An 11,802-nucleotide genomic window follows, 5' to 3' on the forward strand; every position below is an offset into this window, starting at 1 on the left:
CAGAGGCTGGGTTGGCTGACGGCTCTTCCTCAGCTCTGCCTTTCTGTCCCCAGGTTGCCAACCATGTGGTGCAGGCGCTGCTGAACCAAAAGGTAAAAGGCCACAAGAGACGTTCTCACCCTCTGCCCTGAGCCCAGACGCCCTGGGAGGAGGCCCTGGGTACAGCAGGGGAGGTCCTTCCTGTGGACCCCTGTACCTGCTTAGATAGGGAATAGAGGAGGGTGGAAATGGCGTCTTGGTCCTCCAGTGAAGTCCCCTTTCTCTGTCTTGGACAGTCCATACTGTTCTACCTGGCTAGGTAAGGCCAAGTCTCTGAGCTATGGTAACTTTGATTTGGGCTTGAATCCTTCTGTTATCCTGGCCCCAGCTAGTTTCTCCAGGTTGCGATAGCCCTGATAGCAATGTTGATGTTGTAAGCATAAGGTGACATCTAAATATTTACTCAAGTAGTGTGGGTAATTTCTTGACATGTGGGCCACTCTGACCCCCAGGTCTTCCTCTGCCTTATATGGGCCCTTCTTTGACATGTGCTTTCTAAGAGGCAGGGGATTGGCTCCAGGATTGTGAAAGTTGCCAAATGGAACGGAATTACCTCTGACCAGGGGTGGTAAACGTTAGAAAATTTACCATCCCCAGAAGATGTGATAGCCATAAACATAGGCAGGGTCAGCTCCCTCTTAGAAGGAGGTTGCAAGAGAAGGGCATGCCCAGCAGGAGTGCCCGCTGCTCTGATGAAGGTGACTGTGCTCATACCACTCTCCCTCTCCCCACCATCCTCTCTTTGTCTTCCTCCACCTCCCGGGGGTGGCAGGACCTGCGGGAGGAGTGCATCAAGCTGAAGAAGAGGGTATTTGACCTGGAACGGCAGAACCAGATGCTGAGCGCCCTGTTTCAGCAGAAACTTCAGCTCACAGCAGGCTCCCTCCCTCAGGTGGGCACAAGAGATTCTCCTTCCTTCCTCACATCTCGGCTTCCTGCCTCCCCCCAGCCCTGTCAATATCATCACCCTCTCTTCTCCCAGACACCTACAGAAGTAGGCCGTCAGCCATTGCCCTCCATTCTGGGGGCTGTGGCCATCCAGGGCAGGCCGACCGAGCCTGATAGATCTAAGCCTTAGATGAGGGGGAAACTTCCTGAGTTCCCTTAAGCTTGGCTCTCCCCCACCTCCCAGGTGCTCCCCGCCCAGCTGGATGGTATCCCTTCTTGTTGACGGAGAAGGTCCTTGCTTCCTCCGCCCTCAGATGGGTGGAGGCTGAAAATGCAATTATTTCGAGCTCCCAAGGGGCCCCTTTGGCCACTGCGTTGCCTTCTTCTTGGCCAGGGGCAGGGGTGGGGCCGGGTGTAAGGCACCCAGTGCTTGGTGTCACAGAGAGGTCAGGAAAGGCACTTCACCCGGATGACTGCGCATGCCTAGCTGCATGTGCTCACCCACTGACCCAAGCATGGCTGCAGACGCTGTCCCTGCTTCTAGCCCTGAAACCTGTCTTACCCAGGAGAAGCAGGAGGCTACTGGGAATGAGTCCTGGGCTCAGTTAAGCTGTCACTTGGGGTCCACTCTGTCAGGAAGCCCCAAGGATGGGGTGAGACCTGGGTGGATCAGGAGCAGCTCCAGGTACCTGAGGTGAACGGTGGGTTCTGAGGTCAACCAGCCCACCGCCAACCCACCCCGACCTTGACAAGAAGAGAAACACCTTGTGTGTATGTCTGAATTTGTGTGTCTGTGATGCAAACCAGGCAGCTCTTGGCCCCCAGATCCTGAGCAGGATGCCCTCAGCTCTCTGGGAAACCTGACCCCTGGCAGAGGAAGCGTCTCACCACCATGGCCTTTCTGCAGCCCCTGTCTCACCAGGCCGGTGCAGACCTGGGTGAATCAGCGGCAGTGACTCTGCAGCTCCCCCTGCCCTGGGTCTGTCCCTGCTGTAGGGTTGACCCAGGAATCCCCAGAGGCCTGACCCACACCAGCCAAGCTTACCCTGTGGTCCATACCCTTCTCAGTGACTGATGATAACAGAGGTGTAGATTATCCTGAAATCGTTTGTTTTTTACTTCAATGAATTCTGGGATTTGAACTGGGAATTTTTAAATGAATTTTGGGGTTTGGGACCATAGATTTATCTTCCCCAGAAGTAACATGACATAATGGAAAGAGCACGAACCTTGGCCTCAGATAAACTTGGGTTGGGTCCCTAACTTAGCTAATTCTTAGCTGTGCGACCTTGGGTAAATTATTTAACCACACAAACCACAGGTTTTTTCCCTTGTAAATGGGGATAAAAATACCTATATTGCAGGTTGTTGTAAGGATTAAATGAGATAATATCTAGTGCTTGGCCCGTAGTAGATAGTCAGTGACTGGCGGCTAGTTGTCATTATTAATGTTATTTCCAAGTTGTGCTTTGCTAGGATGGAAGCTCCATTGAGCAAATGCTAATTAAGCTCTCACTGTGAGCAGTGCCTTTGCCAGCAGGTATGGAATTGGACAGAGCTGTGGCCTGTGCAGAGCGAACGTAACCGCTGAGAGCTGGGGCTGCTAGACACTAAGGCAGGGCTACAGAGTGTGACACTGCTGACCAAGAGCCCAAGGGGCAGAGAGGCCATCAGAGATGGGATGGGGAGGGTTCCTTGAAGGAGGTGACGTCAGACCTGGGCCCTGATGGATGGGAGATTTTAAAAGACTGCAGTAGGGGTCTGGGAGATGGGGTTCCCTGTGGAAGGAACAGAGCAGGGAATCCTAGGGAGCCGAGAGTTGTTTAGCTAGACTTGAGCAAAGGATGTGTAAAGAGTGAGTGAGAGAGAGCTGGGGATGGCATCAGGGAAGAACCAGCAGGCCCGGCCGGAATGCCGGCAGAGGGGTTCAGACTCGTCTCTGGAGGCAGTGGGCAGGCAGAGGAGGCTATGAGCACAGAGATGCTTTAGACAAAGAAGAAAAAGATGCTTTAGGCTGCCTTGTGCACAGGAGATTGAAAAGCCACCCAGCCAGGTCAGAGAGACTGAAATGCTGAGCAGCGTCCAGGCCAGAGGTGTGAGGATCGTGGGCCGCAGGAGCGGCTGCAGCTGGCCAGGCTGGAGGGGAGGCAGAGACACCACAGAGACAGGATTTAACAGCCATGGAGAATGACACGGGGAGAGTTAAAGCTGACTTGTATCTAGTCGAGATGCCTAGCAGAAGGGGAATGAGAGAGAAGTGATCCATGATTAAGTAATCCATGATTAAGTGGTTAGGACTCTGCTCTTCCACTGCAGGGGGCGTAGGTTTGATCCCTGGTTGGGGAACTAAGACCCCACATGCCGTGTGGTGCAGCCAAAAAGAATACTACTTTTGTAATCCTCAGAGCAGAGATTTCACATGAGGCCATTCAGGGGAGACAGAAGTGATAACTCCCACCATCTCTTTTCCAGGACCCAGTAACAAATGCCTCTTCCGTTAGTCTCAGCCAACCCTGTGGATGCTGGGTCACGGGTAGTCAGAACAGGAAGGGGCCTCGAGGCTCACCCTCTCTGTAATCAGGGAGGAGGCCCCTCAGAAAAGCAGAGGGTCTTGGAGGCTCGCTGGACACCCGGGATAGGCCTGCCACTGCCTGCTGGCCCAGGGGCACTCCTCTTTCTCCAGATCTCCCTACCCTGTCCCACCTCCCGGCCACCTGGGCTTGCACTTCTTCAGTCTACCTGTGCTGTGGTCTCCCGAGGCTCCTCTGACCAAGTGGTGAGAGCCACACCTTGGGCCAGGAGACGTCACCGAAGGAGCAGACTTGGAAGAATGTTTCCCTGCCCCTGGATGGGAAGCCAAAGCTTCCTGTGGGAGTAGGGACCTGGAACGGACAGCACCTGTGCTAACCTCGCCTCTCCCCTGCAGATCCCACTCGCCCCACTCCAGCTGCCTTCAGAGCCACCAGCCACCCCCTCCCTGAGCTCCGCTGAGGGACCGGCCACCTCGCTGCCTCTGGGGCGCTGTACTGGGCAGAGAGAGGTAGGAGCGCTGGGCACTGTGGTCTGTGGCTCCGCTGGCTCCGGGCTCGTCAGCCGGTGCTCCACGGCTGTTTCCTAATGAGTCCCAGGGGAAGGGCTGCTTCCGGGCACACAGATTCTTGTCCAGGCTGGGTGTGAGCCCTCAGCTGTCAGCCTCGTACCAAGAAAAACAGATCCCCACCCCCAGCCACTGGTCTTGCAAGCAAAGGCGTTATAGTACAGCAGTCAGACTCACAGTTAATACTTCCTGGGCTCTTAGTCTGTGCCAGGCACTGTACTGGACACCTGGATCTCATTTATCTTTTTTTTTTTTCGGTAATTTTTGGCTTAAATTTATAATCATACACATATTTATTTATCCCAGTCCAGAACTATTATTCATTCATTCTTTTGCATATCTGGTTTCATTTATCTTATTTTGTGAAATTAAACATAATCGCCATCCTATTTTACAGGTGAGACAATGAAGCTTAGAGATTAAATAACTTGCTGAAAGTCATATAACTAGTTAAGCAGTGGACCTGGGTCTTGAACCCGTACAATCTGGCTCCAGAGCGCATGTAGTTAACCACTGTACCAGACTAGACGGGGCCTAAGAAGGGGCCTGGGAGAAGCAGGAAAGGGTTTGCAATGGAGTCATTCCCAGTCTGTTTCTCCACGGGGATCAGCGCAGCAGGACAGCTGCCTGACCTGAGGAGGCCCGGGCTTGCCTGCAGCAACTGACTTAGGACTCGGCCACATCCCATCCCTTTCTTGAGTCTGTGTTCTTTCTGGAGACTGAGAAATGGACAGGCCTCCCTCTCCTGGGGCAAACATAGATTCTAGGGTTGTAGGTGGTCAGCCCTGCTAACCTGCAAATACTGGTAGGAAGTAGTGCAGAGATAAACAGAAAGGGAGGTGCCCACCCTACCCCAGGTGTGCCAGGAAGGACATTTGGGGTAACCAGGACTCAGAGACTCTTGAGGAAGCTTTCCAACATATCCCAGAAGCTATCAGTTCCTTTTGGGGACACAGACAAACCAGGCCAGCTCTGTTCCTGGCATACTCAGTTATGCCCGCTCGGGTCCCTGGCCTGCACACGATCTCCTCCTCATGCCATTTCTCCCCCAAGGTGTGTTGGGAGCAGCAGCTGCGGCCAGGAGGCCCAGGACCCCCGGCCGCCCCACCCCCAGCGCTGGAGGCCCTATCCCCGTTCCTTCGAAAGAAAGCCCAGATCCTGGAGGTGCTGAGAGCCTTGGAAGAGACTGACCCCTTGCTTCTGTGCTCACCTGCCACCCCCTGGCCGCCTCCAGGCGAGGGTTCCGGCTCCCCAGAGCCCATCAATGGCGAGCTATGTGGCCCACCTCAGCCTGAACCCTCTCCCTGGGCCCCCTGCCTGCTACTAGGTCCTGGTAGCCTGGGAGGCCTGCTGCACTGGGAGCGCCTCTTAGGGGGCCCAGGGGAGGAAGACAGTGCTGGGCGGCCCTGGGGCCCTAGTAGGGGCTCCCCACAGGCCCAGGGCACCGGTTCCGGGCCACCCTGTGCCCCAGGCAGCAGCTCCTCCTCCTCTTCTGATGAGGCAGGTGACCCCAGCGAGGCACCCAGCCCTGACACCCTGCTCGGGGCCCTGGCCCGCAAACAGTTGAACCTGGGCCAGCTCCTTGAGGACACAGAGTCTTACCTACAGGCCTTCTTGGCCGGGGCTGCTTGCCCACTCGGCGGGGACCAGCCGGGTCCCAGGCAGCCATCCTCCCCAGACCAGGGGCCCCCACAGCTGTCCAAGTCCAAAGGCCTCCCCAAGTCAGCTTGGGGAGGGGGTACCCCGGAGGCCCACAGGCCGGGCTTTGGTGCTACCTCAGAGGGCCAGGGGCCCCTCCCCTTCCTCAGTGTGTTCATGGGTGCAGGGGACGCCCCCCTGGGCTCACGGTCTGGCCACCCCCACTCCTCATCTCAGGTGAAAAGCAAGCTCCAAATTGGCCCCCCTTCTCCCGGGGAAGCCCAAGGACCCCTTCTGCCCTCTCCAGCCAGAGGTCTCAAGTTTCTAAAGCTGCCTCCAGCCTCAGAGAAGGTACCCAGCCCAGGGGGCCCCCAGCTCAGCCCCCAGCTCCCCCGGAACTCGCGAATCCCCTGTCGGAACAGTGGCTCAGACGGCAGCCCCTCCCCGCTGCCGGCCCGCAGGGGTCTGGGCGGAGGAGAGCTGTCCCCAGAGGGGGCGCAGGGCCTGCCCACCAGCCCGTCACCCTGCCCCACAACCCCAGATTCTGCACAGCTCAGACCTCCCCAGCCAGCCTTGTCCACTACGCTTTCCCCGGGACCAGTGGTGTCTCCTTGCTACGAGAACATTCTGGACCTTTCCCGGAGCACCTATAGGGGGCCTTCCCCAGAGCCACCTCCATCCCCGCTGCAGGTGCCCACCTACCCACAACTAACTCTGGAGGTGCCACGGGCCCCTGAGGTCCTCAGAAGCCCTGGAGTCCCCTCTAGCCCCTGCCACCCAGAATCCTGCCCCTATGAGAGTGCCCAGGAGAAGAGTTTGGACAAGGCAGGCTCGGAGTCTCCCCACCCTGGCCGCAGGACCCCAGGCAGCTCGTCCAAGAAACCTGGCCAAGGGCCGGCCCGGCGACATGGGGATCCTGGCTACACACCTCTGCGGGACAGACTAGCAGCCCTGGGGAAACTGAAGACTGGCCCCGAGGGGCCCCAGGGCCCAGAAAAGAATGGGGTGCCAGCTAGGCCTGGCACCGAGAAGGCCCGGGGAGGAGGGAAGTCAGGGGAGAGCACTGGAGACACAGCGCCCTCTGCCTCCAGGCCCCCTGAGCAGCCAGAAGCCAAGGGGGTCCTGCGGGGGGCCGTGGCCTTAGGCACAAGCAGCCTGAAGCAACAGGAATCTGGGCTCCTGGGGGACCCTGGGTCCCGGGTCTACTCTTCCCACTCCATGGGGGCCCGGGTGGACCTGGAGCCTGTCTCACCAAGGAGCTGCCTCACCAAAGTGGAGCTGGCCAAGAGCCGGCTGGCAGGGGCCCTGTGCCCCCAGGTACCCCGCACCCCTGCCAAAGTGCCAACCTCAGCCCCCAGCCTCGGCAAGCCCAATAAGAGTCCCCACGGCAGCCCGACAAAGCTGCCTTCTAAGTCGCCCACCAAGGTGGTGCCCCGACCTGTGGCCCCACCAGCCACCAAGGAGCCCCCCAGGCCTGACAAGGGGAAGGGCCCACCCTGGGCAGAGAGCGGCGGCACTACGGCCCAGCCCACACCCCCAGCACCTGGCCCTGCCGACCCAGGCCCAGGCCCTGAGGGGCGGGCCCCACACTCGGCCATTGAGGAGAAGGTGATGAAGGGCATCGAGGAGAACATGCTGCGACTCCAGGGCCAGGAGCGGGCCCCCGGCCCCGAGGCCAAGCACCGCAACACTAGCAGCATCGCCAGCTGGTTCGGCCTTAAGAAGAGCAAGCTGCCAGCGCTGAGCCGCCGCACAGAGGCCGCCAAGGGCAAGGAAGGGGCTGGCGGGGGCTCCCCGCTCCGGAAGGAGGTCAAGATTGAAGCCCGGAAGCTGGAGGCCGAGAGCCTCAACATCTCCAAGCTGATGGCTAAGGCGGAAGACCTGCGCCGGGCACTGGAGGAGGAGAAGGCCTACCTGAGCAGCAGGGCCCGGCCACGGCCCGGGGGACCAGCGCCGGGGCCCAGTGCAGGCCTGGGGCAGGTGCAGGGCCAGCTGGCCGGCATGTACCAGGGTGCGGACACCTTCATGCAGCAGCTGCTCAACAGGTGAGAGCCTGGGACCAGCTGGCAGGGGCTTGGTGGCTGGGGGCCCTTTTCCCTACACGGGCATCCCTGGGGTTGGGACTGCCTTTCCCAGGACCTGGGGCTTCCCAGAGGTCAAAGGGTGTAGGAGGTCAAATGAAATGGCACCAAAGCATCCTGAGGGTTAATGGCCTGGCCCAGAGGAGAGACTGGGGCCTCGAACAAGGAGCAAGGGGTTTGTGCCCCAGCTCCCCTCCTCTCTGGCTGGCTGACATTCAACTTGCTGAGACCCAGTTTCTCATTTGAGAAGAGTTAACAGTCCACATTTTCTTGGATTGTCTTGAGTCAGATGAGGCAGCCTGTCTGAGGTGCAGCATGCAGTAGTTAAGGGAGTGCTAGTACCTAACTGGGTTGATGCAGGTCTTCTCCCTCCGGTGTTTTCTATCCTGTAGAAAAAGGAGGGCTCCCTTCCCATCTTGCCCTTTGGCACCTGCCACAGACTCAGCAAAGGGAGCTGTGGTTTAGAGAAGGGGCTACCCCATCTTGGGGTTGCTGTGTCTGGGCCAGGTAAGGCAGAATGTCCTCAGGAATCGGGCTCCAAGTAGGGTGTGGTTTGGACAGCAAGTGCGCTCAAAGTCAGCTGGGGTAGGCAGGGTGTGTCACATGTGGACCAGGATGTGACCGCGTCTGCTCTCTACCGGCAGACATTGTCGGAGAGGTCTCTAGGCTTGACCCTGGGTAGCTTTGGGGGAGTTCTCCCATATTCCCTGCCCCTGCTGATCCTCTGGAGTTTTCCCTGGGGTCTTGGCCTGTTCCTGGTGTCAGGAGAGGTTGATGTGGGAAGCCACTAGGGATATGTCCCCTTCCCCAGGGGCAGGGGGCAGTGGGTGCCTCGCTAGGCCCAGCACCATTGGAGGGAGGGAGGCCAGAATGTGTGAGTGGGCCCAGGCCTCCCTCACGGCAATCTGCACTGCCGCCCCTAGGGTGGATGGCAAGGAGCTGCCCCCCAAGAGCTGGCGGGAGCCCAAACCTGAGTATGGTGATTTCCAGCCAGTGTCCTCTGACCCCAAGAATCCCTGGCCGGCCTGTGGGCCCCGAAATGGCCTGGTGGGCCCTCTTCAGGTCTGTGGGAAACCTCCTGGGAAGGTAAGTTCCTGGGGCGGGGGCTGGGTGGAGGGCCTGGCTCTGTGGCCCTGCCAGGTCTCTTACCGCCTGGAGGGCTCCCCTTCCCTGGGGCCTGGAAGCTGCTGGATGCCTTTCTGGTCTCCGAGGAGAATGGGGAGGGGAGAGGGCCTCCTGAGGGCTGGCAGGTTGCCAGGACTCTCAGACCCATACTCCAGGGATCCTGATGGAGGGGATTAGGGTGGAGGAGGAATGGGCTCTGAGGTCTCCTGTACCCTGTACAGCCAAGCAGCGAGCCGGGGAGGCGGGAAGAGATGCCCTCAGAGGACAGTCTGGCTGAGCCAGTGCCCACCTCACATTTCACAGGTCAGCAGGGTCAAGGGCCAAGTCTGGGCCAAGGCTGGGACCTGCCCCTTACCCCCTGCTCGCTTTACTTCTTCCTGTCACCACAGCAGGTGCCAGGCCCTATAGCATCTTGGTGCCAAGCATCAGTGGGCACTGGGGCTGCACAGGAATAAATCCCTCCCTGCCTCATAGGGTACCTGCCCTGCCCTCTTCCCCAGGACTAGGGGAGGTGGGGCAGGGCAGGCAGGGATGACTGAGCCGGTGGGGCCAGGAGGGGGCCCTGACCAAGGGTGGAACCTGGGCAGGGGCAGAAAGCCGGAAGAAAGCAGAGGGGCTGAGCCGCCTGCAGCTTCACATCCCTGACTTCCCCTCCCCTCCCCAGCCTGTGGCTCTTTGACTCGAACTCTGGACAGTGGCATTGGGACCTTCCCGCCCCCAGACCATGGCAGCAGTGGGACCCCCAGTAAGAATCTTCCCAAGACCAAGCCACCACGGCTGGAGCCCCCGGCCGGGGTGCCCCCAGCTCGGCCCCCACCCCTTACCAAAGTCCCCCGCCGTGCCCACACACTGGAGCGTGAGGTGCCTGGCATAGAGGAGCTGCTGGTGAGCGGGCGGCACCCCAGCATGCCGGCCTTCCCCGCCCTGCTCACCGCTGCTCCGGGCCACCGGGGCCATCAGACCTGTCCCCACGGTGAGTGCCTGGGCAGGGGGGTGGGCCTCTCTGGGAGCTCCACCCACCACCCATCTTCCCCTTGTCCCCGGATAGATCCTTGTGAAGACCCTGGCCCTCCTGCTCCTGTCCAGCTGGCCAAGAACTGGACCTTCCCCAACGCGAGGGCAGCCAGCGGCTCCTCTGACCCTTTCCTATGCCCGCCCCGACAACTGGAGGGGCTGCCCAGGACCCCCATGGTGAGCATGGCCGAAGGGGAAAAGGGAACAGCAGTGGAGGGCAGGAGGGAATGACGTGGGGTGAGGCACAGCCCTGTCCGGGAGGAGGACTGAGTGGGCAGCCCACCCCCTCCCCCCGCCTTCTCACACCCCTCTTGGGGAAAGGGCTTCTCTCCCTTCTGGAACCTTGGTGGGACTGTAGGGCTGTGCTCAGTCGCGCCTCCAGCCTGCTTCCTCTGCAGCGCCCCCGTCAGGTGGGCAGAGCCTCTCAGGCGGGGAGGGGTGAGAGGAGCTTCCTCCCGAGCCTTCCCTCCTTCCCCAGGCCCTGCCCGTGGACGTGGACGGAAAGCGGAGCCTGGAGCCCAGCCGCCCAGCCCCTGCGCCCCAGGGCCCAGCGTTTGGGGGTAGCCGCACCCCCAGCACGTCGGACGTGGGCGAGGAAGGGAGAGTGGCCAGTGGGGGTCCCCCGGGGCTGGAGACCTCAGAGTCTCTCAGTGACTCACTCTATGACTCGCTGTCCTCCTGCGGGAGTCAGGGCTGAGCGGTTGCAGCGGCCACGCCCCGCTCTGGCGTCGGAGACCGCGGACTGGGCCGGCTCGCCTCACGCCCCGCCCCCTCGGGGCCCGTGGGGCCCCTCCCTGAAGGGACCAAGGAGGTAGATGGACAAGAAGGTGAAGGGGGTCCCCGGCACACCCCACTGCCCGCCGCTGCTGTGGAGGAGATGACCGCTCTCAGCTCAGGGAGAGACCCCACCCTTGGTCCCTTCTCTCACCCAGAGTAAGGCTCTTCCTCTGCGGGACTGGGGGTTCAAGGCCGCTGTATCCCGGCCCCCAGCTCCCACTTCAGGCTGAGCCATCTTGTGGTGCTGGGCTTCCTGCCCACCAGCCGTGCCATCTCCACCCACCCTGGCAGCTCCCCTGCCTCAGAAGCCCCGTGCTGGGGGAGTTCAGGGGCGAGGGGTCAAGTTGCCTTCTCTCTGTCTGCCCCGGCCCTCCCCGCTGTCTGGATGGTGCTGCCCTCTCCTGCCCCATGTCTTTGGGGCCCATTTGTCTGTCTTTTTTGTTGTTTTTTTTTTATATATATTAAAGCACCTGGCCCAATCTCCACCCGCCCGCGCCACCCCACCCCCCACCATCCCCGCACTGCGGTTAATTTATCTGTTGTTAAAAACGCGGCTGCTCTGCTTCCAGCCTCTGCTTCTGCCGTATCCCCAATAAAACGTGGAGGCCCCTCCGTGCCCCTGACTCAGCTCATTCTGTGGGAGGACTCAGGGATGGACAGGCAGGTGGAGACTGCGTGGGCCCCGGGGTGTAGGACTCCAGGGCCCTGGACTCTGCCCCAGGCTCCCTTGTGAGGCAGCTCCCTCCACCAGGGCCACTGGCTGGAGTCACCCTAGAAGGTAACTAAGGGTTGGGGAAGTGGGGTCTGTTTAGACCTGGAACGGTGCCTGGGGGTGGGGCAGTTCCCCTGGCCCAGGGTTTGGGCAGGGCAGAAGGCTGGGCTGCCCCTCAGAGGGAAGAAGATGGGGAGGGCCGCTATGGGCATGCGCTCAAACCCTGGACATACCAGGTCAGGTGGGACGTGCAGACTCTGAGCCTCAGGGGCCCAGGGGTGGACAGAGGTAAGTGTCCACAGCCTCCCACTGTCGTGAAGTGAGGCACACCTGGGCCTCCAACTTGCCGCCTTCTAGTCTCTCCACAGACTTCGGGCTTTCCTCAGAGCTTCTCGCCCCTATTTCCACCTCAGATTTCAGCCAGACGTTCC

The 11,802-nt window shown here is 60.2% G+C and overlaps 1 protein-coding gene across 11 annotated transcripts in view; it reads left to right on the plus strand.

The window, feature by feature from the left end:
- The window catches only part of NCKAP5L (NCK associated protein 5 like), a 30,961-nt gene extending 19,686 nt beyond the window's left edge, over nt 1–11,275 (plus strand). For 5 of the 11 annotated variants that reach the window (XM_007179323.3, XM_007179321.3, XM_057556111.1 and 2 more), the window contains exons 5-12: nt 54–92; nt 812–931; nt 3,854–3,967; nt 5,078–7,707; nt 8,667–8,829; nt 9,090–9,171; nt 9,533–10,059; nt 10,361–11,275. In XM_007179323.3, the coding sequence (XP_007179385.2) occupies nt 54–92; nt 812–931; nt 3,854–3,967; nt 5,078–7,707; nt 8,667–8,829; nt 9,090–9,171; nt 9,533–10,059; nt 10,361–10,579 (3,894 nt within the window). In that variant the 3' untranslated portion in view covers nt 10,580–11,275. Of the gene's footprint in view, nt 1–53; nt 93–811; nt 932–3,853; nt 3,968–5,077; nt 7,708–8,666; nt 8,830–9,089; nt 9,172–9,532; nt 10,060–10,360 lie in introns of those variants that run through there. The other 6 variants (XM_057556113.1, XM_057556115.1, XM_057556117.1 and 3 more) reach the window with 6 other exon arrangements.
- Nucleotides 11,276–11,802: the final 527 nt, after the last annotated feature.

The sequence above is a fragment of the Balaenoptera acutorostrata genome, chromosome 11, assembly GCF_949987535.1.
Source record: "Balaenoptera acutorostrata chromosome 11, mBalAcu1.1, whole genome shotgun sequence".
Taxonomy (NCBI): Eukaryota; Metazoa; Chordata; class Mammalia; order Artiodactyla; family Balaenopteridae; genus Balaenoptera; species Balaenoptera acutorostrata.